The sequence below is a fragment of the Lupinus angustifolius genome, chromosome LG04 (assembly GCF_001865875.1).
Source record: "Lupinus angustifolius cultivar Tanjil chromosome LG04, LupAngTanjil_v1.0, whole genome shotgun sequence".
Taxonomy (NCBI): Eukaryota; Viridiplantae; Streptophyta; class Magnoliopsida; order Fabales; family Fabaceae; genus Lupinus; species Lupinus angustifolius.
Window position 1 is genome coordinate 9,955,025 of NC_032012.1, and position 23,170 is coordinate 9,978,194.

Genomic DNA, 23,170 nt, shown 5'->3' on the forward strand with positions numbered 1-23,170 from the left:
AAGATAAGGATTTGTGTAAAAATGTATGTATAAGTAGATAATCAATAAAATCTTGTTAACATATTAAAAATTTAATTAATAATTAAATTTTAATATGATAATACTAAAAAATATAAATATACTTGTATACAAATATAACGTGTTATATATATATTTATACAAGTTTTTTCTCTTGAACGAAACCTTCAAACAATATTGTTATATATATAACAATCAACATTGTTCACTAGATGAGCATTATTGAAGAAGTCTCACATTTTTCAAATATTGTTGGATATTCCAAGCCTAAATTAATGTCGTTAAGAAGTCTTATATTATTTATAAGTGAATGAATTAAATAAAATATAAATTGTGAGACCGGAGTAAAAGTTTTGAATCAATATATATATTATAAAATACACTTATATACTTCTTTGATTTAAATGATATAGTAAAATATCCCATGGTTATGTTTGGACTCTCCAATCCAAACAAATACTACATAAGTTCATATGCAAAAGATACATCCATCATCATTATTTTAATTGATGAGTTTAATATTTATATGCTATTGTATAAAGATTTATACATAATTAGTATATCATTGACAATATATAAAACTTTTATATTATTTGTTCATACATTTTTCTCTCTTAATTATTCACATCTCTCCTCTAAAAACAGAAGCATTAGATTTTTTTTAAAATTGTTTATAAGTTATTCTTTAGATGGTTTAATTTCTTATCCCTAAATAGGGCATGCTTTATACATCTTAGGTTCAGTTAACATATATGGTAATGTTTATCTTGTGCAAAGATTTATATACAATCACTATATTATATTTACGTAAAATTGATCCCCAAAAATTGAAAAATCCAAAATGGTCTTTGAAAATTTTAAATACTGAATCAAATTAATTATTTTTAGTGTCAAATTAGTCTTCATCAAGTTTGTAAGACATGCTAAAAATGATTAACTAAACCACATTTGAAAATTTTAAGGGACTATTTTGTGTTTTTTGATTTTTGAGAGACCAATCTAATAAGGTCGAAAAATATGAGAGACTGAAATGAGTATATACTCTTAAATTATTAATGATGAATAATACAATAAAAATGTGTGAAACTCTTATCTTGTAAATAAATATATTTTTCCTCCTTTATATTTTTACTCTATAAATATTCCTTTTATACCAAATTTGTTATATTTGTTAGCCTGATTATTTCCATCTGAGGTCTAACTTGCATATCATTCCCTATCCCATCCAAGTGCACAAGTTAGAAAACCCTTATCATTTTTAAAGGGTTTTGTTAAGCATTGTCCTTAAATTAATACTTAAGCAATCACAAAATGAATAGTCAATCTTTGAAGTTTATACTTCTAATATAAATAGTCAAAATAAGTGAATAAGATCTTCATCCTTATTGTTACACCTACGACAAGTAGGGGTATTAGACAAGTTTCTCTTGAAGCGCAAGAGATTAGTAGGCAGAGAGTCATGAGCAGAGAGCCAACAAATAAATTTAAACTTTTTAGAGATCTGAAGTCTCCACAAAGGGGTCCAAGCAAAACTAGAATTCTCCCCCCTTCTTACAGCTGTGAGTTTGTTGACATTAATTTCCTTATTGAACTATTAGTTATTTAGCATTGTCTTTTTATGAAAATCAATTTCATAAATAAATAAAATTTAAGGGATAATTAGGAACAAAAATAATTCATGATGCCATCTTACAAAACATACAAAGTTTATGTTTGATTTATGCACTTTTCTCTCCGATTGATAAAAAATAATATAAAAAATGATTGAATAAAGTTATTATATAAGAAAAAGAGCAAATTTTCTGATACTATCAAATGTATCTCTCACCCTTTTGGTAATACTAAAAAAATTGTCAATCCTAATAAGTACCGCTCACAAGAATCAAACTTATAATCTTTCAGCTATTGTGAGATCTAGTAGGATTTTACACTACTAGACCAACACCTTATTGGTTGAACAAATTAACACACTACCACATAAATTTAATGCAAATAAATATATTAATTAAATCTACTATTTACCAAATAAGCAAATATGTTGTTCTTTTACTCCACCTACTTCTCTATTTATTAAATAGAAAATATATGAAGCTAGTATACATATTTTAAAAGAATGAAATGCAAAAAAGACAATCAATTTCCTCACCTTAAAAGACAATTAAATAGAAAAAGTACCAAATTGACATTTTACTTAAAAAATAATATATGAAAAAGAGCTATATATATATATATATATATATATATAACTAAAAGAATAAAACAAAAATCAATACTTGAGTGAGATTTAAAATAAGATCCTCTATAGTATTGAAAAGACGTACGGGATAAAAATTGTGATATGTGATGAAAAATTTTATCGACGATAATTTTACATTTTTTCAATTAAAAAATAAAAATATTATTTTTCTCCTCTTAATTCAAAAGTAGTAGTAGAAAGTGTTGCAATTAATAAATTATACATTTAATTATTTATTTCCCTAAACATATTAGGATAATAAAGAAAAAACCCTACAATGAAAAAGTTAGAGATAATTTTAGGCTGCGCTAAGAGACAGAATAGCCATTTTATGCAATGTTGATATTCTGACCGTTAAATCTCAGCCCTTCCTTCCTTATCACACTACTCTTCCCTCTATTCCCTCTATATCTTTCTTCTTTTCTCTTCATTTCTTCTTTCAAAACTTCTTCATTCCTTTTTATTCATACCAACTTCATTATCCACTATTAACTTCTCTTCTCTTATTCCATTGGTATGTTTCTCATTACTATATATATCAAAAATATAAGACTACCCTTTTATTACCCTTCTTCATTTCTTATATAATTAATCTTTTCTGTTCTTTGGTGTATTTTTTCATTTCATACTGTTTTAGCTTTTCTGGGTAGCACAAGTTTGATAATTCAAACGTTATATCTATGTCTTTTTGAATACTGTTTTTAAGGTAAGTTATCAGTTTTATTTTATATATTCAATGATTTTTTAAACTTTTTATTATTGTATTAAATGAATTCTTATACTGTATTTCACCATTTTTGTTAATATACCACACCTATGAAGGTAACATATATGTTTTTTTTTCTTTGCATTTGTTTTGCTCAATTCCTTATCTGTTCTTTTGGGTTAATTTGTTTATTATTTTTTTAAAATATATAATATTTTTTAGATAGAAATCACTTTTAAGTTTGAACACTTATATGCTTATTTAGTTGGACATTACCAACACTTGTATTAAAAAAGTTGATATATATTAAGCTCAAACTTTTTGTTTCTCTTACCAAACTTCAATTTTGGAGAAACACTTATTTTCTAAAGAAAAAAATAGAAACTGTTTTAATGAAAATAGTCTTTAACTTTCTCATTTTTTTTTTAAACTTTAACCATGGAATTAATAGATAAAAAGTAATTGTTAGATTATACTTGGAGCCACATGCATATATATATATATAGTCACTCTATTACTCTAATTTGTTGTATCAATCTTGCTAGAAAGCTTGAAAGTTGAGTTTATTGAATTCCAAAGAAGTTGAAAATGGCACCAAGAAACAACAATCGTGGAAAATCCAAGGGAGACAAGAAGAAGAAGGAAGAAAAGGGTAAGAAATTTGTTATCTAATGATTCATAATATGTTATCTTAATGATTCAATTTTCATATAAATATTAAGGTAACATTTGATGTATACACAGAACAAGTGAAAATATTTCATTATATTTTCTTTGGTTCATGAAGCAAAAGTAAAACATTTTAATATTTTATTTTGTTATAAACCAAACATAAGATAGAATAGAACTATGTTGTTGAATCATGTTCTGACATGATAGTAATTATGCAGTTCTTCCTATTGTCATGGATATCACTGTGAACCTCCCTGATGAAACTCATGTTATTCTCAAGGTTTGTTTCTTTATTTTATTTCGGAATAAATCAAAATATAATATTTTTTTCTTTTAAATTTAATTACCTTTATTATTATTATCATTAACATGTGGCAGCCACCTTCATGTATTTTTTTTGTTATCATAGTGATATAAGCATCTTTTGTTAGATTTTCCAATTATTGCTCAACTTTATATGCCCCATAGTATTCAAATATTTTTGGTAAAATTAAGAAATTCTGAAATTAATTTTTTTCGAGATATATGATTGTCCTTAATTGATATCTGAGTATCTCTCAAAAATTAAATCTTTAACATTTTGATCTATTTGGAATCTAATGAAACCTTACATAATTAGACTAATTCTTTATTAGTATCAGAATATTCAAATATGAATACAAATATATAATGCAATGGATCACCATGTTAATGAATTAGATAGATTTTTGTCAAAACTCTATGAAAAATTGTACTTATTTTGAATATCTATGTCTTAAAAGAGTTAAAAGGACAAAATAAAATATATAAAAAATGAATGTCAAGTATTAGTTAACTTACTTTGAAATTGGTTTATTAGTTTTAATAATTATTATATCAACAAATACTTTTGCACTCTACAATGAGAGGTATATAGCAAGAATCCAAAATTGTAAAGGCAAATATTCAACATTAGACTTACCTTATTTTTTGGCTTATTATTTGTATTTGGCAATGTCGTGCAAATATATGAGTATATGTGTGGTTGTAAAATGTTTAATTTGAAGATGACAACAACTTTTAGCATATTGACAAAAAATGTAATAATCGATTCCAAAGAAATGAAATAAAACTTATCATGGTTTCATACTTTATAAGTCTTTTAATCTTGATCTTAGAGTAGTAATTGAAATATTGAAATGAATATTATTATTATTAGCAGGGAATATCAACGGACAGAATCATAGACATTCGTCGTCTTTTATCTGCAAATACAGAGACTTGTTATATCACCAATTTTTCCCTATCACATGAGGTAACTTTCATACTATAATCTATCACTAATCTATATGGATCAAAGTTTTTAATATTTATATAATGATAATATAAAAGTTTTTTATATTGTTATCATATTATTCGTCATTCATTGGATAGATCTTAAACAAAAGAGAGAAAAAGTATATATACTTAAGTATAAGTATTATCTAATATTTATATTTGATTATTATTGAATTCTTAAATATAAATAATATTAATGAATGATGATAATATAATGCATAAATTATAGTACACATATTGTATTCTAAATAAAAATAATAATACAAATAAAAGAGGGATAATGTTCAAAGTAGAAATCATTTTGCATTAATGATGCATATACTCTTAATTTCAAGGATATGCAATTTGATTTGTCTTTTTTTGTGTATGTTTTAAAAGTTAAAAATCATAATATTTATGCAAGTTGAGTGTGAGCATTTTATATATAATTAATATATTATTTATCATGATTAAGTGTGAATGATATAATAATAATTTAAAAAAAAACTAATAGATATCATGTCATACTTTTTTCCTAAATGCTAAAACTATTTTACATTTTGGGTACAAGTGCATTGCATATTGAGCTATATTTTTTAATGGAATTTTAATTATTAAAAAAATTTAAAAGTATACCATATTGATACAAAAATCTGTTCTACTAATTAGTATATGAAAATAACTAAGATTATGTAAGTTTTCACCAATAATTATTTATGTTTTATGATAATAGTTTGTGATATTATTATATTAATAAATATTAGGTGAGGGGGCCACATTTGAAGGATACTGTGGACGTGTCCGCACTGAAGCCATGCACCCTCACTTTGCTGGAAGGTATTTTATTTAATCATTAATTAATAATTAATCATCTCTCCGAATACGACGTCGTTTTTCTTATAAACAAATTTTGAAATTTGGCACTTACAGAGGATTACGATGAAGACGGATCAGTGTGCCACGTCAGACGCCTCCTCGACATCGTCGCCTGCACCACCATCTACGGCCCTTCGCCGGCGCCGGAGAAGAATGCCACCATCACCGCCACCAAGTCTCCGGCGGAGGTTGTTGACGGAGACTGTGAGATAAGCCACTCGTGCCCGAAGCTTGGAAGCTTCTACGAGTTTTTCTCTCTTTCTCATCTCACTCCACCACTCCAATGTACTCTTCATCTCTCTGAATCTATATCTCTGAATCTCTTCTCTGCTTTTTTGTGTTTCGGTGATTTGATAAATGAAAATTTGACAGATATAAAGAAAACAGTGAAACGACAAGTTCAGGAGATATCAAACGCGGATCATTTCTTCTCCCTTGATGTAAATCAATACTTCTTTTCTAATTTTGTTGCTGAATTTAAACTATTAATCCATTACTTCTTCGTTGATGTAAATATTTTCAACTCAGTCCCTACATGCATAATTATTATGAGTGTTAAATCTATACACAGATAGTGAAAAGATGTATATGCATCATGCATCGTTCATTTAGATTATTTTCTTCCGAAAAGTCAATAATAATTGAAAATGAATGGTGCAGTGACAGTGTAAAAAACTTACACTGTCAATGTGTATAAATTATTATTTGAGAAAGAGATGCATACACCGAAGAGTTTTCTAAAGTATAAGTGTGTATCATCCACTATTAAAATTTTATTCATAAATGAATGCTGAATGAATGATATAATGTACTAACTATGTATTACACTGATAGTGCATATCTATTACTTTCTTGTTATTTTCATTTTGGTTGCCTATATGATATTGGAGTTTAAATCATAGCGAACATATAAAATGTTTAACATGTATAAGGATAATGATTACTATATAAGGATAAACATAGGTGTATGTAGTGATTCACATGCATACAGGACTACAGGTTAACTTTCTTTATGATGAAACCACTATGTTATGTGACTACTAGAATAAGAAAGAATATATTTGGTTACTATATGTGATAACTATTTCCAATTTGGTCCCTGAGCTTCAACTCCAATGAAATAATAGTAAGGCTTGGCTGCTGTTGTAACAATAATAAATCAACAACTGTACATATATATAGTGACTAAATTGAAATTTTGTAGATTTAGGAATCAAGTTGAAAATGAATATCATGTATATAAAGATGCTTTAACCTGAAAAGATAAATTGAAGTGATGGTAAGTATTGGTTTATGATCAGGTGAAGCTGTGTAATGGGAAAGTGGTACATGTTGAAGCATGCAGAAAGGGATTCTACAGTGTTGGAAAACAGAGGATTCTCTGTCATACACTGGTTGACCTGTTGAGACAACTTAGTAGACCTTTTGATGTTGTAAGTGTTTATCCTTTCCTACATATATGTTTGTTTTAGTGATTTGTTTTGTTTTAGGCAATGGACAATGTCAGAATTACAAAAAACAAGGACATATCATGCATTTTATGAGCAAGCTAAAAAAATTAAATGACTAACATGCAAAATTTAATATTTTAACTGGCTCAAAATTTTAATTTATCAAATGCTTAACATGGCAAAAGGCTGACCAAACCTAGTGAGATTAAGACTTGATTGTTGTTGTTGTTGAGTAACTTGACAAAAGATCTGAATTGAGAAACAACTTTGGGATTTATATAGTTACTTGTTCAGCATTACTTTCCCCGTGTAATGATTCTCACTTAAAAGTTCTAAGCGGCATCAGGTAAGATGTAATCACCCTAGCTCATTAAAAGTTTTTCCAAAACAAGAGTAACAATATAGCTTTAATCTAAAATACATTCATGTACAACCTAAAATCTAAGAAGGGATCTAGTCTTCCTAGATTGAATACATTCATGTCTAACCCAAAAATTATGAACCATATATAGCTTTCAACTTTATTATTGTCCATGTCCTTCACGTGGCAATCCATTTTGGGATGTCGCCTGAGTGTCTCAGCCATGTCTGTCGCGCGTCACACACTCTGGCACCTCAAGAAGGAGCAATGTCCATGGTTCTTACAAATTCTATTTCTCAAACTTTTCAGGCTTATGATGATCTCTTGAAAGCATTTTCGGAACGCAACAAGGTCTGGGACAACTTTTGATTTGTGTACTTTTCTTTATTCATAATGTATAGCTACTAGTGAATGAATCATAAAAGAACAGGTTAATGATTTGTTGGTTCTCCCAATGATCAGCATTTTTCTTGTACTTATTAGTTCTTTATTATGTCCCTTTTGTTGTCTCTTTCAGTTTGGGAATATCCCCTATGGATTAAGAGCCAACACATGGCTTGTTCCTCCGGTTGTGGCACAATCACCATCATTTTTTCCTCCTCTTCCTGTGGAGGATGCAAATTGGGGAGGAAACGGTGGTGGTTTTGGAAGAGATGGGGAGTTTGATTTAATTCCTTGGGCCAACGAATTTTCATTTATTGCATCTATGCCTTGCAAGACATCAGAAGAAAGACAAGTTCGTGATAGAAAAGCATTCCTTCTTCACAGCCTGTTCGTTGATGTTGCTATTTTCAGAGCTATTAATGCTGTTAAACATGCTATGGGAGAACCAGATTTAAACAGTTCAATCTCAGAAACTGGCATTATTTACACCGAGAGAGTTGGTCACATGAGTATCAAAGTCATGAAAGATGCTACTGTTGCAAGTTCTAAAGTTGATACTAAAATTGATGGAGTTGAAGCCACAGGAGTAAATCTAAAGGAGCTAGTGGCTCGAAATCTATTGAAAGGAATTACTGCTGATGAGAACACTGCAGCCCATGTATGATATTTTCTTTACAGAATAAGAGCAGTAAAAATTGCGCTCTAGTGCCATTTTTATTCCCACGCGTAACTCATGAATGTTCCAAATTCTGCATGCAGGATACTACCACTTTAGGTGTTATTAATGTGAGATATTGTGGTTATGTGGCTGTTGTGAAAGTTGAGAGTGGAGAAATGGACCGTCCATCTTATCAAAACACTGAATTTCTTGATCAGCCGGAGGGTGGCGCCAATGCACTCAACATTAACAGGTAGGCCTAAACCATTCAATGTTGCACTATTAAATAATGTTCTCTCTCTTTCTCTCCCCCCCTTTGATAGTTGATTATGATTTTATTATCTTCAACTACAACATGATGAAAGAGATCAAACCATGGTTGTGGTGTTGTTTCTTAAATATCAAGATGTAGAATTTGAATCTAATCCAGTTTTTGTAAGACTTGCCACTGTATTTAGAATGTGTTGATTGAAATAAGTTTGTTTTTGATGCTTCGTTTTTTATGAAGTTCCGTATTTGTTTCTGTACTAGATTGATGTTTATGTGCTTTTTCTTTTCTTATATACAGGACTGTTTTGTTACTAGCTTTTTTTGTGGAGCTATTTTCAGTTTTAAATCTTAATTCTAGCTGATCTGTTTTTACTTCATCGCCTCTGTTGTAGCTTTCTTTGATTGTAGGATCTCTAATTACTTTATTGTTCCTTGCAGTTTGAGATTACTTCTCAACACAACACAGTCAGAGAACAATAGAACAGTGACTGAGATACAAACATGTGAGAATGAAGAGCTTGGAGCCTCCCATGCTTTTGTGGAGAGGCTGATTAAAGAAAGCCTTTCTAAGCTTGAGGAAGAGGAAACATGTTTGGACAATTTCGTTAGATGGGAACTTGGAGCCTGCTGGTTACAACATTTGCAAGATCAAAACAACACTGAAAAAGACAAGAAACAATCTTTGGATAAGGCTAAGAATGAAATGAAGGTCGAGGGGCTAGGGAAACACCTAAAAGCCCTCAAGAATAATAAAATTAAATCCGATCTAACTGATCCTAAATTGGCATCTGAAAACTCCAAACCTCATCATGTGTGTGTTAATGGGGAGGCTGAAAGTGCTTCACTGCTTTCAGCAGATTCTCAATATGAAACTACCACAGCAGAAAATGAGCTTGTGCTGAAGGGGATGTTATCTGAAGCAGCGTTTACCCGACTAAAAGAATCTGGAACTGGACTTCACTGCAAGGTAATTTGTTTATAGTCTATACAAGTATCTCCAAGTTTCCATATTATTTGAACCAAACTAATTCATCCAACATCTGACTTAATCTACCTTTTTTTATTATCAGTCAATTCAAGATCTGATTGACTTGTCTCAGAAATATTACATTGATGTTGCTCTTCCAAAGCTGGTAATGATAGCATTTTATCTGCTTACTTTTCTGCAATGCCATCCAGTTAATAATATTATGATGATTCCTGTTCTCATATTATTTGTAATACAGGTAGCAGATTTTGGCTCATTGGAACTCTCACCTGTTGATGGCCGCACCCTAACCGATTTTATGCATACTAGGGGTCTACGTATACGTTCTCTTGGACATGTTGTCAGTGCTCTAAACTTGTCTTCTTCACATTATGTAGTTGTAATAAATACTGATAATTATATCCATAAAGGGAAGGTTTCTATGCTCCGTTTTACTGTTGAGTTTCTACACTCCCAATTCATGACATGGAGGTTATTGGTATTTTATTAACATCTCGTGCAAGACAATTACTAGCTTTGAGAGTATGACTATGAAACAAAGCATTTTAATCAGAGTTCACCACGAATTATATCACTTTCCCATTCTATTGGCATAAAAGTTTCTTCTCATATTATCGAGAAGGTCTAAATTTCAAAGGCCAAAGGAAGAAGGATTTTCTGTCCCAGGCTTACAATTTACAAAGGCTTTTCCATGTTGTGTGATGTTTGGCTTTAATTTTTCTTCATAGGTCAAGCTATCTGAAAAGCTATCACATGTGCAATCACTTTGCATTCATGAGATGATAGTTCGAGCTTTCAAGCACATCCTGCAGGCTGTGATTGCAGTTGTTGACAAGGAGAAAGTGGCTACAACAATAGCTGGTGCATTGAATTTGCTGCTTGGTGTTCCTGAAAATAGAGAATCAGATAAACCGTGCAAAACCCATCCCCTTGTGTGGAAATGGCTAGAGGTGTTTCTGAAGAAGCGATTTGATTGGGATGTTAGCGACTTGAATTACAATGATGTGAGGAAGTTTGCAATTTTACGTGGGTTATGTCACAAGGTATTGGAACTTGGCCATAAAATCCACAGTTTATGACTGGTGGGTTTTTGTTTGTAGCTTGCATAGCAATGAAGTCATGCATTTGCATGTTTGTCATATTTCCATATTCTAGGAGTATGGCAGGCTAAATTTTATTGTTCATCATCACAATTAAATGTTGATTGTGATATATATCGTGTAGGTTAATTGGATTTTCTTCTTGATTATGGTGGTATTTCTTAGAAGTTGAAATGGTCTGTAATTGTTGTTTGAAAAAAAAAACAAGTTTGCATGATGAATTGCTTCTTTGATGGCCGTTTGATATATAATTGGATTCATCATCTCATAACAAAGTATTGCTAATAGAGCATGTATTTGACCCTTGTCATGAATTAAATAAACCTACTTTTCTCCTTTACTCTTCTTTCTGTCAACTGTAATAAATTCCAGATAGAAATTTATGATAGTTAAATTGTCCAAGATATGCTGTATCTTTGTTTCTTTAAAGTACAAATTATCTACTTGTGCTTGTAAAATGGTGATATTGAAAAGATGATGCCCTTCTAAAGAGAGGTTGAAGACATTGAGGGTACGTGTGGCTTAGTGAATCTATGACTAGGATCGAGCACAGTGGAATACTAAATTAAAAATCCTATCACACCATGTAGTTGACCACACTTAGTTTCAACAAGGCTTGGTTGTTTAATGACAATTTGTTTCCCTCTATCATGTCTCGTCTTCTATTTTAGGTTGGCATCGAGCTTGTTCCAAGGGACATTGACATGGATTCTCCTATTCCTTTCCACAAATCTGATATAGTCAGCTTGGTCCCAGTTCACAAGGTAATAAACAAGGCAATGCAATTATATGTTATCTAGAATAATGATTTGAAGCTTATTAAATAGGTCCAAACATTGTATCTAATGCACATTCTAATCCGTTGCAGCAAGCAGCATGCTCATCTGCAGACGGAAGGCAGCTCCTAGAGTCATCAAAAACAGCTTTAGACAAGGGAAAGCTTGAAGATGCAGTTACATATGGGACAAAGGTATCCATCTCAAGAGCCCTTTGCCGAAAAATCTATGAACTACTGACAATTTGCCTCAATAGCTAATGTATTTTGGTAATCTATTATGTCTGCCATAATTTGTTGGTGATAGGCTCTTGCCAAGCTGGTAGCGGTTTGTGGTCCCTATCATCGAATGACAGCGGGAGCATACAGCTTACTTGCTGTAGTCTTATATCATACTGGAGATTTCAACCAGGTCTTATTCTCTCTCTCTCTCTCTGTTATATATATGAGATAAATATAAGCAATAACATTCTAAGCTATCATAATTTATGAGATACACTTCATTGGTTTCACCAATAAATACTTTTTCTTATACCAGCTATAGTTGTTTTCATCTATGTCAAAATTTTAAAAATTTCTAAACTACTCCCTTTGTTTTAGTCAAGTTTGCAATTGGATGTATATTCATTAAGATGTTTACTCTGATCACAGGCTACAATTTATCAACAAAAAGCTCTGGATATCAATGAGAGAGAGTTAGGTTTGGATCATCCTGATACTATGAAGAGTTATGGGGATCTTGCAGTTTTCTATTATAGACTTCAACATACAGAGCTGGCTCTAAAGTATGTTTTGTTCTTGTGCAGTTCTATGATGATTTATAAAATACATGAAATTTTCAGAATTAAAGTACAGTTTGGTTTTTGACCTGATATGATATTGATAACTATCCTTTTTTAATAAAATAATTGAAAAGAATAATTTATTAGGAGAAAAAAGGCGTAATGAGAAAGTGGACAATCTGATATTCAGCACAAAAATTATAAATATGGATCAGTTTTTTTTTCAAATAGCAATTTTTTGTTTTGAATATTTGTTCCCATTTTATTTATCTACTTTTTGCTGTAACAATCATTAACCAGGTATGTAAAGCGTGCTCTATATCTTCTGCATCTAACATGTGGCCCATCTCATCCAAACACTGCCGCAACATACATTAACGTGGCTATGATGGAGGAAGGTCTGGGAAATGTGCATGTTGCTCTCAGATATCTTCACAAAGCTTTGAAGTGCAACAAAAGATTACTTGGTCCAGATCATATTCAGGTTTTATTCTCTTCAATTGATTTCATGATTTCACTAAACTATGAAGTTTGTTTAATTTTGAGTGATCCACCTTGTGCGATGCCTTACACTTGTATTCTTTACTGATTGTTGCATAAAAAGTCTGCTAAATTGTAGGCTTGAATTCATGAGTTTCAATGGAAATTGTTTAAATATTCTGTACATAGACAAGTTCTACTACTTATTGTAACAATGTAAATGAACTAATAAATAATGCCAAAATAATGTGCTATCCTTAAAAATACAGCTTCTACAAATCTGTGTATAACTTCATGTCTGCATTTTAAAATCTGCTTATCCCTTCGACTTTATCTGTGCAGACGGCTGCGAGTTATCATGCAATAGCAATAGCACTTTCATTGATGGAAGCATATCCTTTGAGTGTGCAGCATGAGCAAACAACTTTGAAAATTCTGCGAGCAAAACTTGGCCCAGATGACTTGCGTACACAGGTATATCTCAACATTTAAGTAAATGGCAAAAATAATACATCATAATATTGTAATGTATGTAGTTGGTAGATTGAACTCTTAAATGATGTGCAAAATAACGTTAGAAGTAATGGTTGAGTTATTGAGTACAAGTCCACCATTAATTATATCATAAAGAACTATTACTATTTTCCATAATCTAAAGTTTTATGATAAATGCCACAGGATGCTGCTGCATGGCTTGAGTATTTTGAGTCCAAGGCTTTTGAACAACAAGAGGCTGCACGTAGCGGTGCTCGAAAGCCTGATGCATCAATAGCTAGCAAAGGCCACCTAAGGTATAGTAAACTCTTATTTATGATGCTAGAAATCGGGGCAATGATATTAAAACATTTGCTGCATGTTGGTCTTTCCCTCTACATTTTTTTCTACTCATCGTCTTGGCTTCCATTTCCTCCTTACTTTTAGTTTTATTTCTTTTCCTAGTAGAGCTATTAGGTACTGTAAGATGTTTTTTTCCTAATTGTGTTTAAGACTTCTATTTTATTCATCTATCATTCTTCTATGTTAACTAAAGGAAGTTTTTCCTTTCAATGTTTATCATTTCATTTGCATTTTTTTGATACCCACCAAAGTTTTTCTAGGACATGATATGGACTTAGACACTGTAACAGGCATGGCCAGCCATTTTTGAAGTGTCGAAACATGTCTTTCGGTGTGACACAACATTTCTCTTTTTTTATGCTCAAATATCTGTGTATAACTTCATGTGCTTCGTAGACTACCATAATTACCTGTTGGCACATCAAATTTTACAATGACTACATATGTTATATATCTATCATACATTTTCTCGAAGAAAAGTTATACTGATTTCATACATTCCCATGGGGTTTCTCAGTGTGTCAGATCTGCTTGATTACATTAATCCTAATCATGATGCCAAAGGAAGAGATGTGGCAGTAAAGAGAAGAAGCCAGATAGCAAAGGTATGACAAGTTTACTGATCTTAATTTTAACTCATTAGTTTAAGATCTTGGCATAAAACATTTATAGTAGAATTTTCTAATTACTGCCAACTGTATACTGATATAGATTTTCTGATATTGCCAATGAGTTTGGCTAGGGCATTTTTATGACAGTGTCGTAAGATATAAAAAAACCTATCAACATGGAATGTTCTTCCGGACTAATTCAATCTATAGGCAGAATGAAAAACTGAAATATGGAGACCACAAACCTAGTGGAGTCTCATTTTTTGTTGTCAACTGTTATTACACGAAGCTTCGCATTTTTATATTATCGTATAATTGGCAATTTGTGTGGCCTCTTCTATGCATCCTTATCCTATGTAATATAATTCCATTTTGAAAAATTCAATTATTTTGCAGGTGAGGACGAAATCTTACCAGAACAGTGGCTCAGCAAGTTCTGATGAGTCTTCGAAAGAAACTCCAAAAGAAACTTCAGATGAGGATATACATATACCTGTACCAGCAGTTTGTGCAAATGCGGAGCAGGAGACAAACTCTGTGCCTGATTCAGAACAGCCTATTTTAGAAAAGACCTCAGATGAAAAACAACATATTTGGGGTAACTCGTCTGAGGCACATGCTGATGGAGAGGATGGATGGCAGCCAGTTCAACGACCAAAGTCTTCTGGTTCATATGGCCAGCAACGGAAGCAAAGACGAGCAACAATTAACAAAGTTTCTTACCAGAAAAAGAATGTGGAGTCTGACACAGACCATACTTCTGTAAGGAGTACTAATCAGAATGGGAGGTATTACTTTTCGAAGAAGCGAACAATATCCCATGGGAGTTCTACTGATAATCATACAGTAAACATAGCCCAGGGCTCCAAATTTGGCAGGAAAGTGGTCAAAGCTGTTACGTACAGGGTTAAGTCTGTTTCTGCAGTTATGGATACTACTGCAAAGGATACATCAAAAATCGTAGATCACCTATTTAGTTCTAACTCGGAAGAACTCGGTTCAAATTCTTCGTCAAATGATGTTAATCCTGTAAAGACTTCTTTGGTTAGTCTTGGAAAATCTCCTTCATATAAGGAAGTTGCATTGGCTCCTCCTGGGACAATCTCCAAGTTGCAGGTCTATAATCCCCAAAGTGAGATTCCTGGTAGTAATGACCGTGGTGTTGGAAAACATGAAGAGGAAGATATTGAACCACATGCTAACTCTAACCCAACCCTAGAAGAAGTAAACAATATATTTGAACAGAAGGACAAAGATTTTTCTGAGAAGAGAGAAGAAACACAGTTTGCTGATGCTGCACAAGATAATTTTGAGAGTGCTAAGGGGCTTGAATCTGGGGACGTTGAGGCTCATGAAGCAGCTGATAATATCATAATGATTGATGCAGTGGAGGATCCTGTGGATTCTCACAAACTAGAACTCGATACAAGTGCATCTCACGGTTTTGAAATACCTAATAGTGATACAAATATCATCTCACAAGAAGGTGATGATTTACGGGTCAGTATATCTCCATCGAGTAGGAAGTTGTCTGCGTCTGCAGCTCCATTCAACCCATCACCAGGTATTGCACGCCCTGCACCAGTTTCCATGAACATAACTCTTCCTTCTGGTCCAACCATTTGTCCCTGGCCAGTAAATATGAATGTTCACCGTGGACCTGCTACTCTGTTACCCGCAGTTACCCCAATGTGTTCCTCTCCTCACCATGCATACCCTTCACCTCCGGCAACACCAAACATGATACAACCATTGCCATTTATGTATCCTCCTTTCACTCAACCTCAGTCAATACTAACCACCAACTTTCCAGTTACCACCAGTGCATTTCATGCCAATCATTTTGCATGGCAATGTAATATGAACCAAGCAGTACCTAAGTTTGCTCCCAACGCTGTCTGGCAAGGGTGCCATCCTGTGGAATTTTCTCTTCCAGCACCTGCTCTTGAACCAATCCCTGATCACATTTTGCAGCCACAAGAACAGTGTAATGTATCTCAAATTCCAGGTTCAACATTGGTTCTTCCGGAGGAAGCGAATAATGTCAGGGAATCTAATGAAGAGGTGAAAGTTCTCGAGTCAGAGACTAGTGAATATGAGTTTGGTAAAGTTCATCCAGAAATCATAAAGGAAAACGGTAATCCCAATTTTCATGTGTCTGAAAATGCTGGGAACACGACAAATCATAATATCAGCTTGAGTGAAAGCGCTGGCAAAATTGAAAAGAACATGGACGGCGGGAAAACTGTCAGTATTTTGATCAGGGGAAGAAGAAACCGGAAGCATTCTTTGAGGATGCCGATAAGTTTGCTTACTAGACCCAACAGCTCTCAGTCATTTAAAGCTGTTTATAACCGCGTAATTAGAGGAAATGATGCCGTCCCGAAGTCCATCAACTTGTCTTCTGGTAAAGATTGTATAGCTACTGCTTAACTCGGTTCTTACTGTTACTAACGAGAAATAGTAGCAGAATTACTGCTGGTAATGAAGAGAGATACTTCATAATTTCACATACAGAAGGAGATGTGGTGCTTTAATCATCTTTGGAACTCAGTTATAGTTTTCCTGCAGCTGTGTGGCTGCACTACCTTTTGGAATGAAAGGTATTCCACTTCTAAACCCTTCTTTTTGCTGAAGTTACAATTTTGGAAAGTATTCTTTATTCATCTAAACAAAGCATGCTCAAATTAAAAGAAGAGTTTATAATCAACGCACAGTTAGTGTAAAGTTTTTTACACTGTCAGCACATCATCTAACATTGATTTGTAGGACTTTTGTTTTTTGTTTGAGAGCTAGTGGTGGTTAACATATGAATGGTGGATGATTCGCTGACAGTGTAAAAAATTCTTACAGCGTATACATATTAAATAATAAATCCTTAAAAGAAAAGTCATTTATATATAATTTGAAGAGACTGTTGCATCAATGTTGGATTTGGATTTGACTTTGACTGACTTTATCATATTGACTCATAAAAACTTGCAGATTCATCTACATGAAGGTTGGTAACTGGAGTTTTTTCTTCAAAATGAGGTACTCTCACTAACAAAAACTATAGCTTTTTATTGATCATTTAAATTACTTTGTAGGTCCCTCTACTTTTATATGAACAACACTTCATGTTCATTAAAATTATATTGGAGTTTATGTAGAAAAGTATTCATGCCAATTATCTTTTTTACTATGCAGGTTCTTTGCAATGAGTTTGGGTTACAGAGGCACACCTTCAATGTAACAAATTCAGTTAGGAAATTTTGATATTCTGAATTACTTCATTAAAGACAGTTTCTAATTTTTGTTTTCTGTATTTTTAACACCATTTACAATCACATTGTCAATTAATTTGGGTCATTTGTATAGACTTAATAATTTGCCAGGAATTACTTGTTTTTTGATATTTAATCTAATTGTTATAATTGAAATCATGTGATGGATAAATTTTGAGTGATATATTATTATAATTTTATATCAATGTTTTCTAATACAATAAGCCCAAAGTTTAACTCTACAATTGAACTATTGAAATAATGTGTTGATGAATTATTGAAATAATGTTGATGTTTTCTAATACTTATTTGGGTAATGTCCAGTGAGTAATATTAAGGGAATTCTTAATTGTTGCATACTTGCATTGAATGGAGTCTAAATGTGAAAGATATTCTCAATCTTCAAGTATCAATTTCTTTGAATGACAACACTCATCTGACGTGTCAATTCTTCATTGGTACTGCCACATCTCTGAGTTTCTCTCTGTACACTGATAATAAAACCCACACTTTCTAAAAGAATCTTTGTTTTTGTTTGTATCTACTTTATTTAATATCTATGTACTATATAATATATTTATATAAAAATTATACATAAGGAATGAATCATGTATTATTCATTTATATTATTTTTATTTACGAGTTAATAATGATAAAATATAAATAATAAATCATATAGTAATAATATAAAAAATTTATATTGCATATATGTAGGACATTCTATATATAGGACATTGTGTTGACTTGAATATCATTAAATATTACATTTAAAATGAAGATACACATATATGTAAACAATAAAAAAGTTTCTCTTATTGGTCTAATGATGTAAGATAGATCATTAGAATGATTAAAATATCAATGATTATTGAATGATTGCATAATACATATGGAGATCAATTGTCCCAATTATATTTCATTTTCTGTCCTAAATGAATCCTATATTGACCGGTAAATAAAATAAAAATATAAAAAAAAAATAATAATAATAATAAAATAGAACTCTCTGACATAATTTATGATAGGTAATTTAGATCAACATGATACATGGTCTCTTTGGACAGAATCCCTGTGTGTTCAACGTGTGGCGGCTACACGCGTTTATAAGCTATTCTCTCTCACACACACACCTTCACCTTTTTTTTTAATTCTATTCAACCCATTACCTTTTTCTTACTACTTTTCTGTAAAAGCTCAAACTTGCAATCTCTTCTGGTAAGAATTCACTGTTTTTTCCTTCATACCCATTTCTGTTTTGATCTCTTTTTTTTGTTCTGAATCGGTAAAGATGAGAATTTAGTACATGGGTTGTTAATCTTTTCATCTTTTCCTTCAAAAGATTATACCTTTTTGTTGCATGGCTATGTTGTGAAATTTCTAGTCTTTCATTGTTTTTCCATTCATTAGATTATCTTAATCAATCAATAATAGCAATAGTGTGTGAAAATGTTATCTGCTGGTGTCAAAACTCTTAGTCCTGTTCCAACTGAACCATTCCATACACCATCATGGCCATCATGCTTGTCTTTAGAAGACAAATTCATTTCCATATATCTCTCCTTTTCGGGCTCATTGACCCCGATTCGGGTTATGGAATGTGACACAATTGAGTCTGTTAAATTCAAAATCCAAAGGTATGAGAGCCTGCCTTTCTTAACAAATAAGCAAAAGTTGGTTTATGCTGGCCGCGAATTAGCCCGGAGTGATTCGCTGCTCAAGGATTATGGGATTAAGGATGGAAATGTCTTGCATTTGATCATCAAACTTTCAGATCTTCAGGTCATCAATGTGAAAACTTCATGTGGGAAGGAATTCAAGTTTCAAGTCGAACGAGGTAGGGATGTTGGGTACATAAAGAAACAGATTGCGAAACGCGGGAATGATTTTGCTGATACCGAAGAGCAGGAACTTGTGTGTAAAGGTGAAAGGCTTGAGGATCAAAGGGTTATTGATGATATCTGCAGCAAACACAATGATGCAGTGGTGCATCTTTTTGTTAGAAAAAGGCATGTAAAAGTTCAGAGACGACCGCTCGAGTTGTCCGTTATAGCAACAGAGTTGAGGGATGAGAAAAAAATTGATGTTGGTAAAGAAGGTACTATAACGAAGTATGCCGCTGTTAAAAAAGTTGTGCCGAGAAAGCCTCCTGACAGGGATTACATTTTGGAGCCGGTTATTGTTAATCCTAAAATCCAATTAGCTTCATCAATTTGGGATATGATAAACTCTACATATGATGGACTTGATAGAGGAAACTATCCGATTCAATCAAAGGAGGGAACAGGTGGAGCATACTTTATGATTGATTCGACAGGGCAGAAGTATGTATCTGTTTTTAAGCCTATCGATGAAGAGCCGATGGCTGTGAATAACCCTCGAGGTTTGCCTTTGTCACTAGATGGTGAAGGCTTAAAAAAGGGAACAATAGTTGGTCAAGGAGCATTAAGAGAAGTTGCAGCTTATATTTTGGACCATCCGATGAGTGGCCGCCGTGCACTATTTGGTGATGGCAAGGGATTTGCCGGTGTTCCACCAACACTTATGGTTAAGTGCTTGCATAAAGGATTTAACCATCCGGGAGATTTGACTGCTAAGATAGGATCTATGCAAATGTTCATGGAAAATAATGGAAGCTGTGAAGATATGGGCCCCGGCTCTTTTAAGGTTAAGGAAGTGCATAAAATTTCCGTATTGGATATACGTCTTGCAAATGCAGATAGGCATGCTGGGAATATTTTGCTCGGTGCCGAGGAGGACAATGACCAGGCTGTTCTGATTCCGATTGATCATGGATACTGCTTGCCCACAAGTGTAAGCATTTTATGATGCTCTCACTTTGTTGTGTTTTAAACCTTTAATGCATGTGGTGATGCTTCTATGTTCTACTTTGTTTCCTTTCTTTAGCGATCTTTTTTTGTTCTTGATTGATTTTTTATTGTTTCCATGATGTGAAGTGTTAGACTTTTGTTTACTTTTAACTTGATTTTTTTTATAGAATGTAGATTAATGAAGTTGTCACACTATATCACATATTAAATGTTTTCTGTAATTGATAATTGGTGCTTGATTTTCTTTATAGACTACAGATTAGTAAAGTTCTAACACTATATCATATATGATTTTTTTTATAATTGGTAATAGCTGCTTGATTTTCTTTATCGAGGACCGATTAATTAAGGTCCAATACTCGATCGATCATATATAAAATAAAACTCTATTTGTAACTTGTGCTCGGGTTAGCTGCAAAAATAGATTATTTCAATAATCGATTACATGCTTTTATCGATTATAATGGAATTAGCTTTATGTTTGGATGTTTGTTGAAAAACAATTTTAAGATAATTGGTTTTGTTTGAGTTGTGTAAAAAGAACACTTTTAATTTCCAATGAAACAAGTCAAATTAAACCTTTTTGCCACTCCAACAGTTTGAAGATTGTACCTTTGAATGGCTTTACTGGCCACAAGCACGACAGCCATACTCTGCCGAAACCATTGAGTACATAAACTCATTGGACGCCGAAGAAGATATCGCGCTTTTGAAGTTTCATGGGTGGGATCTGCCAGTTGAATGCGCTTGCACCCTTCGAATATCAACCATGCTTTTGAAGAAAGGCGCAGCGAGAGGAATGACCCCTTTCGCAATCGGAAGCATCATGTGCAGGGAATCCTTGAATAAGGAATCTTTGATTGAGGAAATAGTTCAAGCAGCAATGGATTCTATTCTTCCTGGCACAAGTGAAGCTACATATATGGATTCTGTTTCCGAAATCATGAATCGACGCCTCGATGAAATTGCATGCAGCAGCTCCCTTTTGTAATGGAGTTGGATTCTGCAATCAATCAATAAATAGTTAGTACATAAATTTCTGGTGTACATATGTTTACTTCATATGTATATTAAATGATAGTTTTTTTCATGACAAAGGAATTATGTTAATTCCAACAATAACTTCCTAGTTCTTTAATTTTTTATTATTTGTTTCATAAAAGATTAATGATTCTTTAATATTTTATAGTTGATTTATTTTACAACTTTGAATTCCATGGATGGTAGACAATTCTTTCCCTATTTGAATTGTGGTTTAATATTCTTATCTTCTATAGATTGTGCTTGGTTGGAGTGTATAGATAGGAATGTGGAAATTGAAGAAACTTTTTACATTGTCTTGATACAATTAAGTCATTTGAAGTGTATTTTAAACTTAATATATGATTCTACCTCTCCCAGATTTTGTCTCATATGTTGGTCCGGACTAATGAAAATATGTGATGTCAATTAAAAAATTTAATATTGTTTTTTTATTTCAAACCATTGGATTTATCTAGAATTGATGGCTAGGATGGAAAGTAAATTTAAGAATCAATAACAACCGGTTCCTTTTACAAGGGTATCACTATGATGGTATAATAATTTTATTATTTTATTTGAATGTTTTCATATTAAATTGATAAGGTACACTTATTAGGTCAACACTAACAATTATTTTCTTCCTCTATGAGAAATATGAGTAGTTCTATTGTTTGATTTGTAGTGTGTGAAACATATCTTTTCAAATCGGGTAAGCTAAGAATCAATTTAGATTTTTTTAGAAACAAAATTTTGAAATTAGGGAATTGAATGTAAAAAGTACTTTTCACATCGATAAGGATCGGTTAACATATTTAAAAGTCTTATAATACAATAGACTTTTAAATAGACTAATAAAAGTCTCATGTTGCTTCATGCTATATAGGCTCAACCCTTCCTCTTTGGACGGTTGGAAATGGAATTACTTTGATGGTTTGTACAAGTATTTTTGTTTCACTAATAACTACTATTCCAGATACATCATGGTACAGTATTATTTGGACTACAAGACCAAATCAGATAAGGAACACCCGCCTTGGTCCTTAAGGGAGAATTATTAAGTATGCAATTTTATGATCTTAACATTTAGATGTCATTCTTAATAATAAAAAAAGATTAACTTGCAAGCTTTTATGCAATGAGATTGGATTGTAGTAAGTCAAAAACTATTTTATGAAGATAGAGAAATGGGGAGAATAATGTTTCTTCTAATGCAAGGAGAGATAGGAAAGAACAATTTCTAATTAGTACTTAATCCATGTAAATGCATCTATTAGAAATAACTTTCAAAATATTTGTTATGTAAACACCCAAATATATAATTAATAAATAATAATAAATTTTGTAAACGAATAAACTCTAATACATGCAATAACTCGTTTTAGTTTAAATTAAATATTTTTTTACATAGTTATACAAAAAGTATACCTAGATATTGATATAATAATATAATGATGCATAATCAAGTAAGACTTGGTCGGAATGATAATCATATATTCTAAAATAAATTAATTCTTTATTATTCATAACATTACGATTAATGAATGGTCTTAATTAACAACAAAGACGTTATCTA

General features: G+C 32.1%; 2 protein-coding genes across 8 annotated transcripts; both read left to right on the top strand.

Moving 5' to 3' along the window:
- LOC109345721 (protein TSS-like) lies at positions 2,700–17,874 on the top strand. Of its 6 annotated transcripts, none has more exons than XM_019584894.1 (24): positions 2,700–2,768; positions 3,506–3,612; positions 3,851–3,912; positions 4,810–4,905; positions 5,672–5,744; positions 5,838–6,068; positions 6,156–6,223; positions 7,085–7,216; positions 7,905–7,946; positions 8,113–8,637; positions 8,739–8,890; positions 9,346–9,874; positions 9,978–10,040; positions 10,134–10,235; positions 10,624–10,938; positions 11,667–11,759; positions 11,864–11,965; positions 12,078–12,182; positions 12,422–12,555; positions 12,853–13,036; positions 13,375–13,506; positions 13,711–13,823; positions 14,387–14,474; positions 14,877–16,913. In XM_019584894.1, exons 2-24 carry the CDS (start codon positions 3,549–3,551, stop codon positions 16,911–16,913), a joined length of 5,442 nt encoding a protein of 1,813 aa, XP_019440439.1. In that variant the 5' UTR covers positions 2,700–2,768; positions 3,506–3,548. The 6 variants fall into 6 exon arrangements, 5 of the variants coding, with proteins under 5 accessions (XP_019440439.1, XP_019440436.1, XP_019440440.1 ...); XM_019584895.1 differs by having other exon boundaries at positions 2,701–2,768; positions 4,813–4,905; XR_002107436.1 differs by lacking the exon at positions 2,700–2,768 and adding exons at positions 17,466–17,513; positions 17,670–17,874 and having other exon boundaries at positions 3,549–3,612; positions 4,813–4,905; positions 5,838–6,223; positions 14,877–17,083.
- Positions 18,888–21,906, top strand: LOC109345724 (phosphatidylinositol 4-kinase gamma 4-like). 2 transcript variants are annotated; one of them, XM_019584902.1, is made up of 3 exons: positions 18,888–18,961; positions 19,154–20,557; positions 21,173–21,906. In XM_019584902.1, exons 2-3 carry the CDS (start codon positions 19,193–19,195, stop codon positions 21,563–21,565), a joined length of 1,758 nt encoding a protein of 585 aa, XP_019440447.1. In that variant the 5' UTR covers positions 18,888–18,961; positions 19,154–19,192; the 3' UTR covers positions 21,566–21,906. The 2 variants fall into 2 exon arrangements, with proteins under 2 accessions (XP_019440447.1, XP_019440446.1); XM_019584901.1 differs by having other exon boundaries at positions 18,900–20,557.